Raw genomic sequence first — 12,025 nt, 5'->3', positions numbered from 1 at the left:
TTGGCTGTGTACGAGTTATCTTATAATGACCAAAGAATTTTAAATCTCCCTGAAAATTCGGCACTTCTGTTGATACGGCTTTTTGTGTGCGTGTGTCTGTCTAAATCGTATTATAGCGAAAACAAGTGACATTGGTTGTAACGAGGGATATCTGTATTTTTTTTTTAATATTCAATTTGCAAAGCTGGGTAATAATAATAATAAAATCCGCTTTGTTCGAAACCCTGTCTTGCAAGGCATTCTTGTATTTTCTAGTAACAATGGATGTCATTTTGAAAAAGAGGGTTAGCGAAGAGGTCAGTATATTCGTGCTGTTGGCGTCTTTTCGCAGTTTTATGAAGGAAGAAGAAAAGGAGAAGAGAGGACGTCTTGTCCTTTGTGACTGCTCCATCAATCAACTTCTTGATTACAATACGAATAACAACGTTCGGAAGGGCGTTGTCGTTCTTGGCGTTGACTAGCGATAATCACTTATGCATTTGTTTATCTTCCTCCCTTTTTTCTCTCTTTTAGTCTTATTTCTGTCTTTCTTCTATGCTACTCTTTCCATCCATTTGTTGCATTTCCCATTCTTCCGTCCTTTCTTTTCAGATAAGACTGCGATTGTCATCTTCCTAATCCACTCGTTTTCCTCTCCACAAAGTCTTTTTTGAAGATGAGTTTCCCCTTGTCTGAAAACAGTGACAAAGTTAGATTGTTTCTGTGTTATTCGTTTTTTGTCTTTTTTTTTCTTTCTTTCTTGGCGAAGAACTCGATGTCACTCTATAAAGACTTCGTTTTTTTTAAATAGAAAAAAAAGAATCACTAGTAAATTAGCTATGGTAATATCATTGTTAACCAAAGTTTAACCATGATTAACAATGCGGTTAATTCCACTATATTATTCGCATTTAATGGGGAAAATATTCAACGACGAGGCATAATCGATAGATGTAATTCAGCTGAACAAAATGGTATGGGTGGATGTAAATCCTCATGCGTAGTTCTTGAGAAAATGCAGATAAAAATAAATAACTCGTAAACTTAAAAATGATACTGTCTGGAAACTATGCGAGTTTCCGGAAGTTGTTGACGTGAAACTGATATTGTATATATGTCTATGTTAAACTCTTCATTGAAACACTATAAGACGACAGTATACAGTATAGTTAAAGAGATATAGCCCAAAAGTATGAGGAACTAATAATCTTTAATGTTTTTGAGGTATAATACAGGATGTTTCAAAAAGAACCATCCAATTTAAAATGTATAGTGTTCATAGTATACAGCATAGACACTTCGGATCAATTTTATATTACAGAGACCAAAGAAGACATGAAGACCTAATCATAGGTGATGAATGTATTGCTCTTGAAAGGATCGTAGTATGTCCATATGGTAGTCAAATGCATCCCAAACATTTTCTTCTGACACACTGGGACGACCACTATATTTTCCTTTACACAAGCAACCCGTGCCTTGGAATTGTTAATGCTGTCGCCTAATGCTCTGAGCAGTGGGAGCTCTGAGCAGTCGACAAAATTCACAGTGAACAATTGCTACGGACTCTTCTAAAGCGTAGAACGCTAAATGATTTATGCTGTGCAATTACCATATCCTGACAAACACTGAAGTGACTGCACCTACTATTTCTCTAGAACTATCTAGTTTATAATATCAAAATGTATTTTTAAGTTCCAAATATATGTTTATTTAGATAACAGTTCAAATTTTCAGTTAATACATTGTGTGCGTGTACGAATTCGTTTATTTTACGTGTTCGTTTATTTATAAGACGAAATAATGCTAATTTATTCTTTCTAAACAGGAAAACTATTTTATGTTTATTATTTTTATGTTGATAATAACGAAAACTAAGTAATTACAATCTTCTGTACGTGTGTTTGTCGTGTATATCTCTAGTAGGTTTGGTTAGTGAAGATTAGTTTAGTTTAGGTAAGTTAGATTAGGTAGTAGAATAGATTAGGTCAGGTTAGTTTAGGTAGTAAGTTATGTTAGCTTAGTTAGTACGTAGGTGAGGTTAGTTAGGTAGTAGATTAAGTTGGTTTAGATAGTAGATTCTGTTAGCATAGGTAGTGGATTAGTGTTGTTTAGGTAGTAGTTTAAGTGTATTAGGTCAGGTCAGATAGTAAACTAGGTTAGTTTAGATAGCAGGTTAGGTTAGTTTAGAAAGTAGGTAAGGTTAGATTAAGTTTTGGAACTACAATAACAGTCTTTTTCTGGTATAACAGGAATTGAAGTAATATATAATTGTCTGATTATATATTATTACATGATTACTTCCTATTTCTTTCTATGTAATAGTGTTTGGTGCTTATTGTACTGGAACGAAAGGATTTTAATTAAGCTGTACATGCCTTTACAATATGTTACAATTATGCTATTATGTGATCAGGAATCATGCTTTTTTGCACCTGTGTTCTGCATGAAAGGAGGAACTGAATTTAATGCTGAAGGAAGCTCAAAGATGATAATAAATCAGATGTGCATGTCTTTCACCAATTAAATCTTATTCGTAGTTTTTTTCTTGTTTCTTTTTTATATATATGCAAGAAAGGGATAAAAAAAATCTGAAGAAAACCGTTAAACCAATTTGCACTTGGAATTATGAGATTGTGTTTTGTTTCTGACATCTGGAAGGAATCCCAAACAAGTAGTGTCTTATTTTTTTCTTATCTTTTCTATAGGGAATTTTAAGTCTTTGTCAGTGCCAAAAAGAAAAGAAAAGAAAAAAGAAGCCCGTTCTTTCTGTTGTATTCTCCTACCATACTACTCAGACCTCATCCCCATTTTATATTGTAAAATTACTAGACCGTAAATAAATTTTCCAGCAATTAATGTAATTTATTATTCTTCGCTTTACTGGACAGAATTAAGGCTATTACCATTTAGCTTGTGCAATAAATTATATGTGGAAGGCTTGCTCCTGCTCTGTGTAACAGATAAAGAAAAAGCATTCCTTCCTTGGTAGCTTTACTCAGTCCCTCACTCTCTCTCTCTCTCGCTCTTAGAACGTCCTTCTTGTGTTAGTAGTTAGTTGACTCTCGTTAGAGTGCAGCACTTTCACGTTAATGAACTAACATTGCCTTTAAATCATTTCTCTTTTATAACTGCCACTTAAAAACATCATAGAACAGTGTGATTAAAAGTTTTTCTCTTTTCTCTCTCCACTTTTCTCTATTTCTCTCTCTATGCTTTCTTCTGAACTGTTCTATGCCGCCTGTGTTAAATCATGCTATTTAAAAATGTTAGATTATATGCAATCAGTCGGGGAAAAAGAAGCTTATTTCTCACTTTGAAGTACAGATGTATATTGAGACACCGATATGAGCTATCGCAATTGTCGTCGTATTTGTGAACAAAGAGATGGTCAATTTTCAGTATTAATGAGATTATGCCGTGTCCACTCTTTAGCTAGACTTTGTGATGCTGTCTCTTGTGTTTTCGTTATTACTTCTTTATCTTGCTGGTGCCTATTTTTTTTTAAAACTCTTGAATATGAAACATAAAATTTGTAGTAAGTTCTTCAAATATTAAGAGGCCTAATCACTGCGAATTTTTTTTTTTAAAAAAAAACGCTAATTTTACAGTAATTATGTGATATCTTCACATAGATAGAAGATAATCGAAATGTAGAACAACAGCGCTCTAGACAATATTATTTTGCATGAGGTACAGCGCCGTAACTTAGTTTTTTTTTTGGCGGGAGGCAAGCATTAATATGCATATTTGGGCCCCCTAGATAAAGTTGTTTTCCTAATTATTGGGTCCCCTCATTCCATGTTTCTCTTTATGGGCCTCCAGAGCCTGTGAGCCCTGTCGCACGGCGAGGTCTGCGGGGCCGTTGGTTACGCCCTTGGTCTCGTTGCATACCTAACAAATTAATTAAGAGAACAATATTGACAAATCTCAAAGCCATATGAATAAATATTATTTCTAGGGCCCCTAATAGTAGACATTTTTTTACTGAAATGGGCTCACGACTCATTTTTGTTTGATTTACCTTTTGTATGCTGTTTTGTTTATATATTGTAGTGAACCTGTTTGATGCTTCATTTATAATTTCATGTTCGTATCGTATATGAAATAAGAAAATTTTGTCTTAAAATAGGCTTCCCTCGAACTGCGGGGAGCTTCCCTAGGGGACAGTTGACCCCTGCTCCCCCACAATATTACGGCCCTGATGAGGACCGTTATCACGAGTCTCCTAATAGCTTGCAGCCATTTAAAAACACGAAAATAAATTCCGATTTTTCTAAATGGCTGGGAATCGAAAGCAAATAAGTGAGTCGTGATAACGGTATCACATGTAAAATAGTATTGTCTAGCGAGTCCTTACTCCACATTTCGATTATATTTTATTTATTTGAAGATATCACATAATTACTGTAAAATTATCGACATTTTAATTTCGCTGTTATAGGACCTCTTACGATTTATTCCTGCTGTAAAGGTTATGCTCACTGGCGTATTTAGGGGGTCTTCCGGGCTTAGCCCCCTTCCGAAATCTTACTTACTATAGTAAAGTAAATGAAATAGCTTGCAGAATTTAGACATTTCCAGGCAAAGCCCTCCCCGAAAGTTAGCAAAGCCCCCTCCGAAACAAAATCGTAAATACGCCACTGGTTATGCTAAACCAATTTTTAAAAAGGAAAGGGAAAAACAATACAAAGTCAAGTTTTGATCTTTACAAGGTGGAATTGAGGCTTTCGATTGTGGAAAAAATAATCCTTCAGTGATATTAGCAAGTCTTTATATAGAAGGTGCATATCAAACTCAGTTTCTTAAATGCGCAAAATAATTTTCATTCAATGCACTGCATATCCCACACTATGCCTATGTCTTCCGACTTATATTCTACTAAAATTCAATCAACTGCATTCCCCCTACTATGGTTATATCTGTTGTTCTTGTAATCAAATTCGATTCATTGCATTTCACAGTATACTTACGTGTTCCGACTTCACTTATTACTTACGAGCAACTAAGACTCAATCCATTGCATTTCTTATAGACCATTATCTTAATTGTATTTATATCGAGCTATATATCGTAATAGTATTAGATGACATTTTATTCGTACACATATACAAGTTATTTATGGTTTCTTTTTTAATTTCCACAGTGACAAAATTCATTCGAATTGGCATCGCAGATAAGAATGACAACCCTCCATATTTCGACAAAGGACTGTATGAAGCTGAGGTGGACGAAAATGAAGATATTCAACACACAGTTCTCACCGTCACCGCCAAAGATCACGACGAATGTAAGTACTTAACAGACTTTCCTTTTTTTGTTGTATTTGTCTTCGTCGTAGTTTTCCTTTTACAATATACTTCAGGAGACAAGAATAGACGTTTCTTTTTTATTTTTGTATATGCCTCTGTGTGTATTTTTTTTTCAGTGATGCAACCTCAGTGAGAAGACTGTGTAAATTGTATTGAATTTGGGTATAAGTACGTAAAAAACATAGGAAAAGTTACTCATGCTTTCAAGAAATTCTAAAATGATATTAAATGAAATATGCTACGTCTGGTATGTGCGCCGAATGATGATGATATTAGTAATGATGAATTAAATGGAAACTTGAAAGGTGGAGAACTCCGAAAAAATCCATGGACTTATATGGATTCAAACCACGAACCCTTTACACCAGAAATGGACAGTGAGACGCTGTGATCTCACTTCAGATATATTACGTATTTCCATAAAAATGACAAAATAGAATTGTCGTTCCACAAACAAACCTCAGATGTTTATTATTATTTCAAGATGGGGTCCTAACAACGAAAGTCAAGTAAAATGCTTATAAAACACTTTTTTAGGGTCATGAGCACCTTTTAGTGCTTGTCATTCATGAAGTTCGTAATGGCGGAAATGGTGTAGGCTCACCGCCGAGTATCCTATTATTATGTGCATAGGAATTTCCATTATAAGTAACGTTGACTAGGTTGCGACCTTTAAATGTATTGTCGCATGTAATGTACGAGGTGTGATCGGAAAGTATGGTGAATCATTTTATTAGAAACAAAGTAATAAGCTTATATAAAATTTGATTTAATCTCCTTCAAAGTACTGTCCTTGGCTAGCAATGCACTTATCTCAACATTGAATCCGTAACTGGAAGGATTTCGGAAAGTTTTCTTTTGGGAGGGCCTTCAACTGCTCTGTCGTGGCCCTCTCAATTGTCAGGAATGACATCAAAAAGTTTTTCTTTAAGCAAGGTTTTAATTTTTTTGGAAAGAGCCAGAAGTCGCATGGTAGTAAATCTGGTGAGCAAGGCGATGTGGACAGACAGGAACACTTTTTTCCCGCCAAAACCTCGCGAATCAAAAGCAAGAGGTGGCACGGCGCGTTTTCGTTGTGAAGTAGGAAGACATTTGCCCATTTAATCGGCAGTTATAAGGCTTTTCACGGCGAGATGTTTAGTCCTTCGGAAAGCTATCGAAAAGTCATTCACCTGTTTTAACAAATAATTTGTACCACGTTTTCCACTCCTTGCCGGTTTTCAATCGTTCATACCATTTGTAAACAGTTTCCAATGCCACCGCTTTATTGCCGTACATTGATTTGGGCATTTCGTGAGCTTCTTTGGCACTTTTTACAGCTTAGGACAAAACTTAATGTTGGCGCGCGACAGACACTCTTAACACGTCCTCAAGGTTCCTGCTCTTTAAGCCAACTAACATGTCACAACTCGTTCAAACTCGACACTGACTGTACCAAAGGTTTAGGCTATCGGGATTACTAGTTGAAATGAATACGGCATCGATAGATGGCACTGTGCAACTACATTCTCTGTACTTTTTGATCACACCTTGTATGTAATGTAAAGGGACATTAAATGTACATTGTATGTAATATTGAAAAGGCACGTTGAAACTTAACTAAATAGAAAACCCAGGATTTTTTATTTCATTTATAATTTGCTTTAAAATATATCGCTGCATTTTTTTTCTTGATTTCAACGAGTTGTTTTAAAGAGGTCAAAAGGTGGAAAAGTACTCTTAATGTTACGCGCAAAAACGTAATTATCATATAATGCACTTTTGTGTTTGGTTGTTTAAGCATTAGGATTAACCACTGATTTGTTTACATATTGCAGTTAAGTAATCCGATATCAAAACACTTCTATGTTTTGTCTGTTCATGTTTTGGCATTGGAGAGCGTCTCTAAACTCAGTAGTTTGAACCACAGTCATGTGTAGACTAAACAACTATTGGTTACCATCCTGTCTGCGTTTTAATAAAGCACGTCATTTACATCTTTCGATTCGGAGTACAGAGTTCCCAGGTTAACACTATGCAAAAAAAAAAAAAAAAAAAAAAAAAAAGTATAAATGAATTTGACATCATTCTGAAACTGATGAGCCTCATTTGACATTGTTTACAAAGAAAATAATAACATTTCAGTCATTTTCTATTGGACAGAGAAGGACGATCAAGGGGAAAAAAATAGTATTCTCCGTTTATAATTGACGCTTTAAATACATATACAGTAGAGATACGTTAAAGCACGTCTCAAATCATTGCAGAATCGGTAACATCGGGTACACGAGTCTAGTTGTACTTCTAACTTCTTTCATGCGTGAAGTCTACCGTAGTTCGAATTTTCGATATCTTTGCCAACGAAAATTAGTGTACGTACTTATTAAGAATTCATCATTATCTTAACTCTGAAAACCAGTTGCTCTGTAGTCACTAAATTTCTTACTTGTGACTGTGATTGAAGTATCAGTCGAAGTAAAAATGGCTTCAAGCATTGACGTAAATATACACAACAGGCGAACAGTTAAAATAATTGAGAGAGACAAAAGTGTCATATCAAAAATCAAGTGTATTTCGCGCATGTAGGATAGCAAAAGGTACAGTATGAGACTGGATTAAAAGGAAATAATATAGTATACTTTTGTCTTCAGTCGACAATAATCTTGGACTGCAAAGAAAAAAGCTCGAGTCAGGGAGAATGGTAGTGAAGTTGTTGACTGCTTGTATGAGTATCTCCTTGATAAATGAAGTTATATTATGTTAATGTTGTGTTTGCAAATTTATGATAATTTCTTTTAACTTTCATTTAATGTTAAGTGTCATTACATAGCGGTAAGATTATAACGAGTGTTTCCAACAGGTGTCCTCAGAAACTAACTAAATGAGACAGGATCTAGCTAACAGTGGCTAAATCTACCAAAAATATATATATAGTTAAGTTTATAACTGACACAATTTAACAATAAATTCTGGGAAAGACAGTAAAAAGGATCAAGCGAAATATTTCCATGTATGGGATATGCATATCCACTGTTAAAGTTACCGTTACTCCATTACAATGTTAATATTACCTCGTGTTATGTAGTAAATTTTATCATATGATACACATCATTCCATTAACAAATTCAGCAGAGTTAATTGTTCTAGCTATTTATTCCACACAAAAAAAAAAAAAACAGAATTAAAAAAAATTAATTAACACAGTACTGTAAAGATAGCAGTTGAGTTGTAAGATATTAAACGGGAAAATTGTGTTTAGGTTTAGTCATTATTTTGACCAGCTGTCCGTGTGAAGATACAGAGTTTGGTTACAGTGTTTTCATAGTTATAAAAAATATCCAAGAAAATGTTTTTTTTTTTTTAAATTATATGAATAGCTTTACAACTCTGCATAACATTGAATGTTTTATTTTAATGTAAATCTCTTAATCGGTATTTTCGTTTTTATATTTACCATGCTTATATGTTAGGTATAAGTTACTGTTATTGTCATTGACTTCTGGAAGGCATGTTCTAGCCTACTTACTAGCTTAGCGAATAAGGCTGCTGAGTAGAAGTAGGGTGACCAGTTACTTTAGAAGTAGGGTAACCAGTTTCTTTAGAAGTAGGGTGACCAGTTACTTTCCTGTATTGTTCATAAATACGTATAGAAAATAGGGAATTTATTTTTAGTCCTTCTATCAATATTCTACAATCAATTCTTTAGTTCAACTTCCATAGCTTGAAAACACTACATAGTTTCCAGTATAAGCTTGCGTATATTATTTTCTAATAACTTTTCACACGATTTCAAAATTTCGTTCATTTTTTTCCCCAAAAGTATGTACCAAGTTTGTCGGGTTTGTCTTAGTGTAAAGATGGAAGGCAATGCATAGTTCCTAATTTTTCCGTTAGAGATACCACATAAAGTTGTTAAGACAAGCACTAAACTACTCCGCCATATCTGTTGAAGTAATGCTTAATTTTAACTGACGTTGCCTACACATATAGGTCAATTTAAATACACTTGTAATAAATTGTGGGGTCCCTAGTTCGATCTTAACTTCCGCCAAATGGGCTTTGTGGTGGACAAAGAGCGTGTGTGTTTTACTAAGTATTCTCTCGTTCCCTCCCACTTTTATGATTTTACCATCACCCATGTCATCATCATCGTCTCCCTTAGCCAAGGTGCATAATCGTGAGACGTTAAACTAAAAGAACTATCTTAATTGAGTTTATAGTTTAAAAAACGATAAAATATCTAAAAATATTGTACATTGTTACAAAATTTTGTAGTTCTAGGTACTATGGAAGTGTGTGAAATTTTAAAGTTGAAAGATTTGACTTTAACAAACAAACAAACAGCAAAGTAGCCTAATGAAAGGATTGTAATAAAAAGTAATAGCAAATATTACCTCGTGTTACGTAGTAAATGTTATCATATGACACACATTATGCAGAAAAGTAGTCTAATAAGGATTGTAATAAAAAGTAATAGCAAATATTACCTCGTGTTACGTAGTAAATGTTATCATATGATACACATTAAACGGAAAAGTAGTCTAACAAAAGGATTGTAATAAAAAGTAACAGCAAATATTACGTCGTGTTACGTAGTAAATGTTATCACATGATACACATTATACGGAAAAGTAGTCTAACAATGGATTTTAATAAAAAGTAATAGCAAATATTACCTCGTGTTACGTAGTAAAGTTTATCGTACGATACCATAATTCTTCAAAACTTTCAATTTTGAGTACTTTATAAATAGATTATTTTGTTGATATTGTTCCCTTTAAACTGAAACCAGAGAAAATAACATTGGAAACGGGAGAAAGGAATGATTTATTCTAGAAACTTGATACGTTTGCTAATATAATACTAAGTTTCGAAATACCATAATCGTGTTTACATAGTTTGAGAATTGTTAAGGGATTCCGCGTTCCTTCCCCTTATGAAAGAAAGAAAAAAAAGACATGTTTTTTTTTTTAAAGGAGATACAAACAAAAATAAAACTCAATAATAATAATAGAGCAAAATCGGTTTTCTTCACGTTTTCAACTTCTTGTTTTTTTTAAAAAAAAAAAGAAAAGAAAAAAGTATTGTGTATTGGGAATTTCACAGTCGGAAGTATTATGTGTCAAAATATAGCTCTAACGACAACCTTTCCGTCCCCAAACAGATTATTTAAATCGAATTTTCCTCTTCTATTTTTCGTTCCACGTCGTTTTTCGTGGTTTCAACAAGGGAACTGGCTGCAAAACTGTGTCAGTGACGTTCTGGTGAAACAGTATATCTCTGTAGTATTCGCTGTTACTACAAAAAAGAAAAAAACATTCATTTCGTTTTAGCTTTAGGCTCAATACCGAATTCAATGTGGTATGCAGATCTTTTATAATTTTAAAAGTTTTGGACTATAAACAAAAGCCTTCCCTGAAGTCTCTAGTATATATTCAGTTCGAGGTATCACAAGAAGTTTCCTTATAGGAGACTTTCGTACTTATATTCAACAGTTTTTATTTTTATTATTACTATTATACTAATATTAACAGTGGCGGATCCAGAAGAAGAGGAAACTTTTCTTTCATTTTACATATAAATAAGACCTATTCCAGAGTTAAGAGCTCTTAAAAGTAGCTCTAAGTAGCAGTATTACAACCCTCCCCCCCCAAATGTCAGTCCTGGATCCGTCCTTGAATATTAGTAAGTAGTTTTGGTGCGTACAATGAATTTAACCAAGCGAAAAATTTTGTAACTATTAAAACTGATCTTTAGTGTTAAGTTTTCGAAGGGAGTCCTATGCATTGTATAACAAATGCGATTCAGTTTGATTGATTTTTATAAAACTTTTACATTTGACACAGTTTTGTTTTGTTCCCTTTACCATTGTTTTCATTTCCGTAGCATTTATATTCATTTTATATTTTTCATATCTTTTCCTTTAAGGTTCCAATATTCTGCTAACCTCCCGTTTTTGTTCATCCAATAATAATAATAATAATAATAATAATAATAATAATAATAATAATAATAATAATAATAATAATAATAATAATATACTGGACTCTATGCAGTGTATAAATCAATTAATAACTTAGTCTTACATGTTTAAACTTTTCTTCCCGTTCTCGAATTGAATATCATTTATTAGAAAGCGTAAAATGCAAACATATAATTATGTATTACTCCACTGTTTATATATATATATATATATATATATATATATATATATATATAGATCTTGCTCAAAAACGAAAAGAATGTGGTTTTAATAACTAATTTACGGTCAAATATGATGCATTGCTAGTACCCAAACTTAAATTAATTCTATCATGTATATGAGTACTATTTCAAATATGAAGTGCATTTATTATTATTATTATTATTATTATTATTATTATTATTATTATTATTATTATTATTATTATTATTATTATTATTTGATCCTTCACATGTACTAGTGTTTGAGCAAGTACATGTACTCATATTTAAACATTAACAAGTACTGGTATTGAAGATTTACGTGAACTCGTACTTCAGAGTTTACATTTACTAGTATTTGAACATCTACATGTACTTGTATCTTTGCATTTACATTGCTCATATTTGAACATACATATATAGTCATATTTGAATCTTTACATGTATTCGTATTCGTATTTGAACATTTACATGTACTCATATTTGAACACTTACATGTACTCCCATTTCAGCATACACTTGCACTTACACTTGCACTTGCAAATAACTTTACGTAGAGTCAAATGGAGACT

General features: G+C 33.1%; 1 protein-coding gene across 5 annotated transcripts in view; it reads left to right on the top strand.

The window, feature by feature from the left end:
• LOC145686523 (neural-cadherin-like) overlaps nt 1-12,025 on the top strand; it is a 698,042-nt gene that overhangs the window by 315,055 nt on the left and 370,962 nt on the right. For all 5 annotated transcript variants that reach the window (XM_081759947.1, XM_081759925.1, XM_081759936.1 and 2 more), the window contains exon 2: nt 5,126-5,269. In XM_081759947.1, the coding sequence (XP_081616073.1) occupies nt 5,126-5,269 (144 nt within the window). The remainder of the gene's footprint in view (nt 1-5,125; nt 5,270-12,025) is intronic.

This window comes from Thermobia domestica, chromosome 1, assembly GCF_964235325.1.
Source record: "Thermobia domestica chromosome 1, izTheDome1.hap1.1, whole genome shotgun sequence".
Lineage (NCBI taxonomy): Eukaryota > Metazoa > Arthropoda > Insecta > Zygentoma > Lepismatidae > Thermobia > Thermobia domestica.
This window is presented reverse-complemented; position numbering and strand designations above follow the sequence as displayed.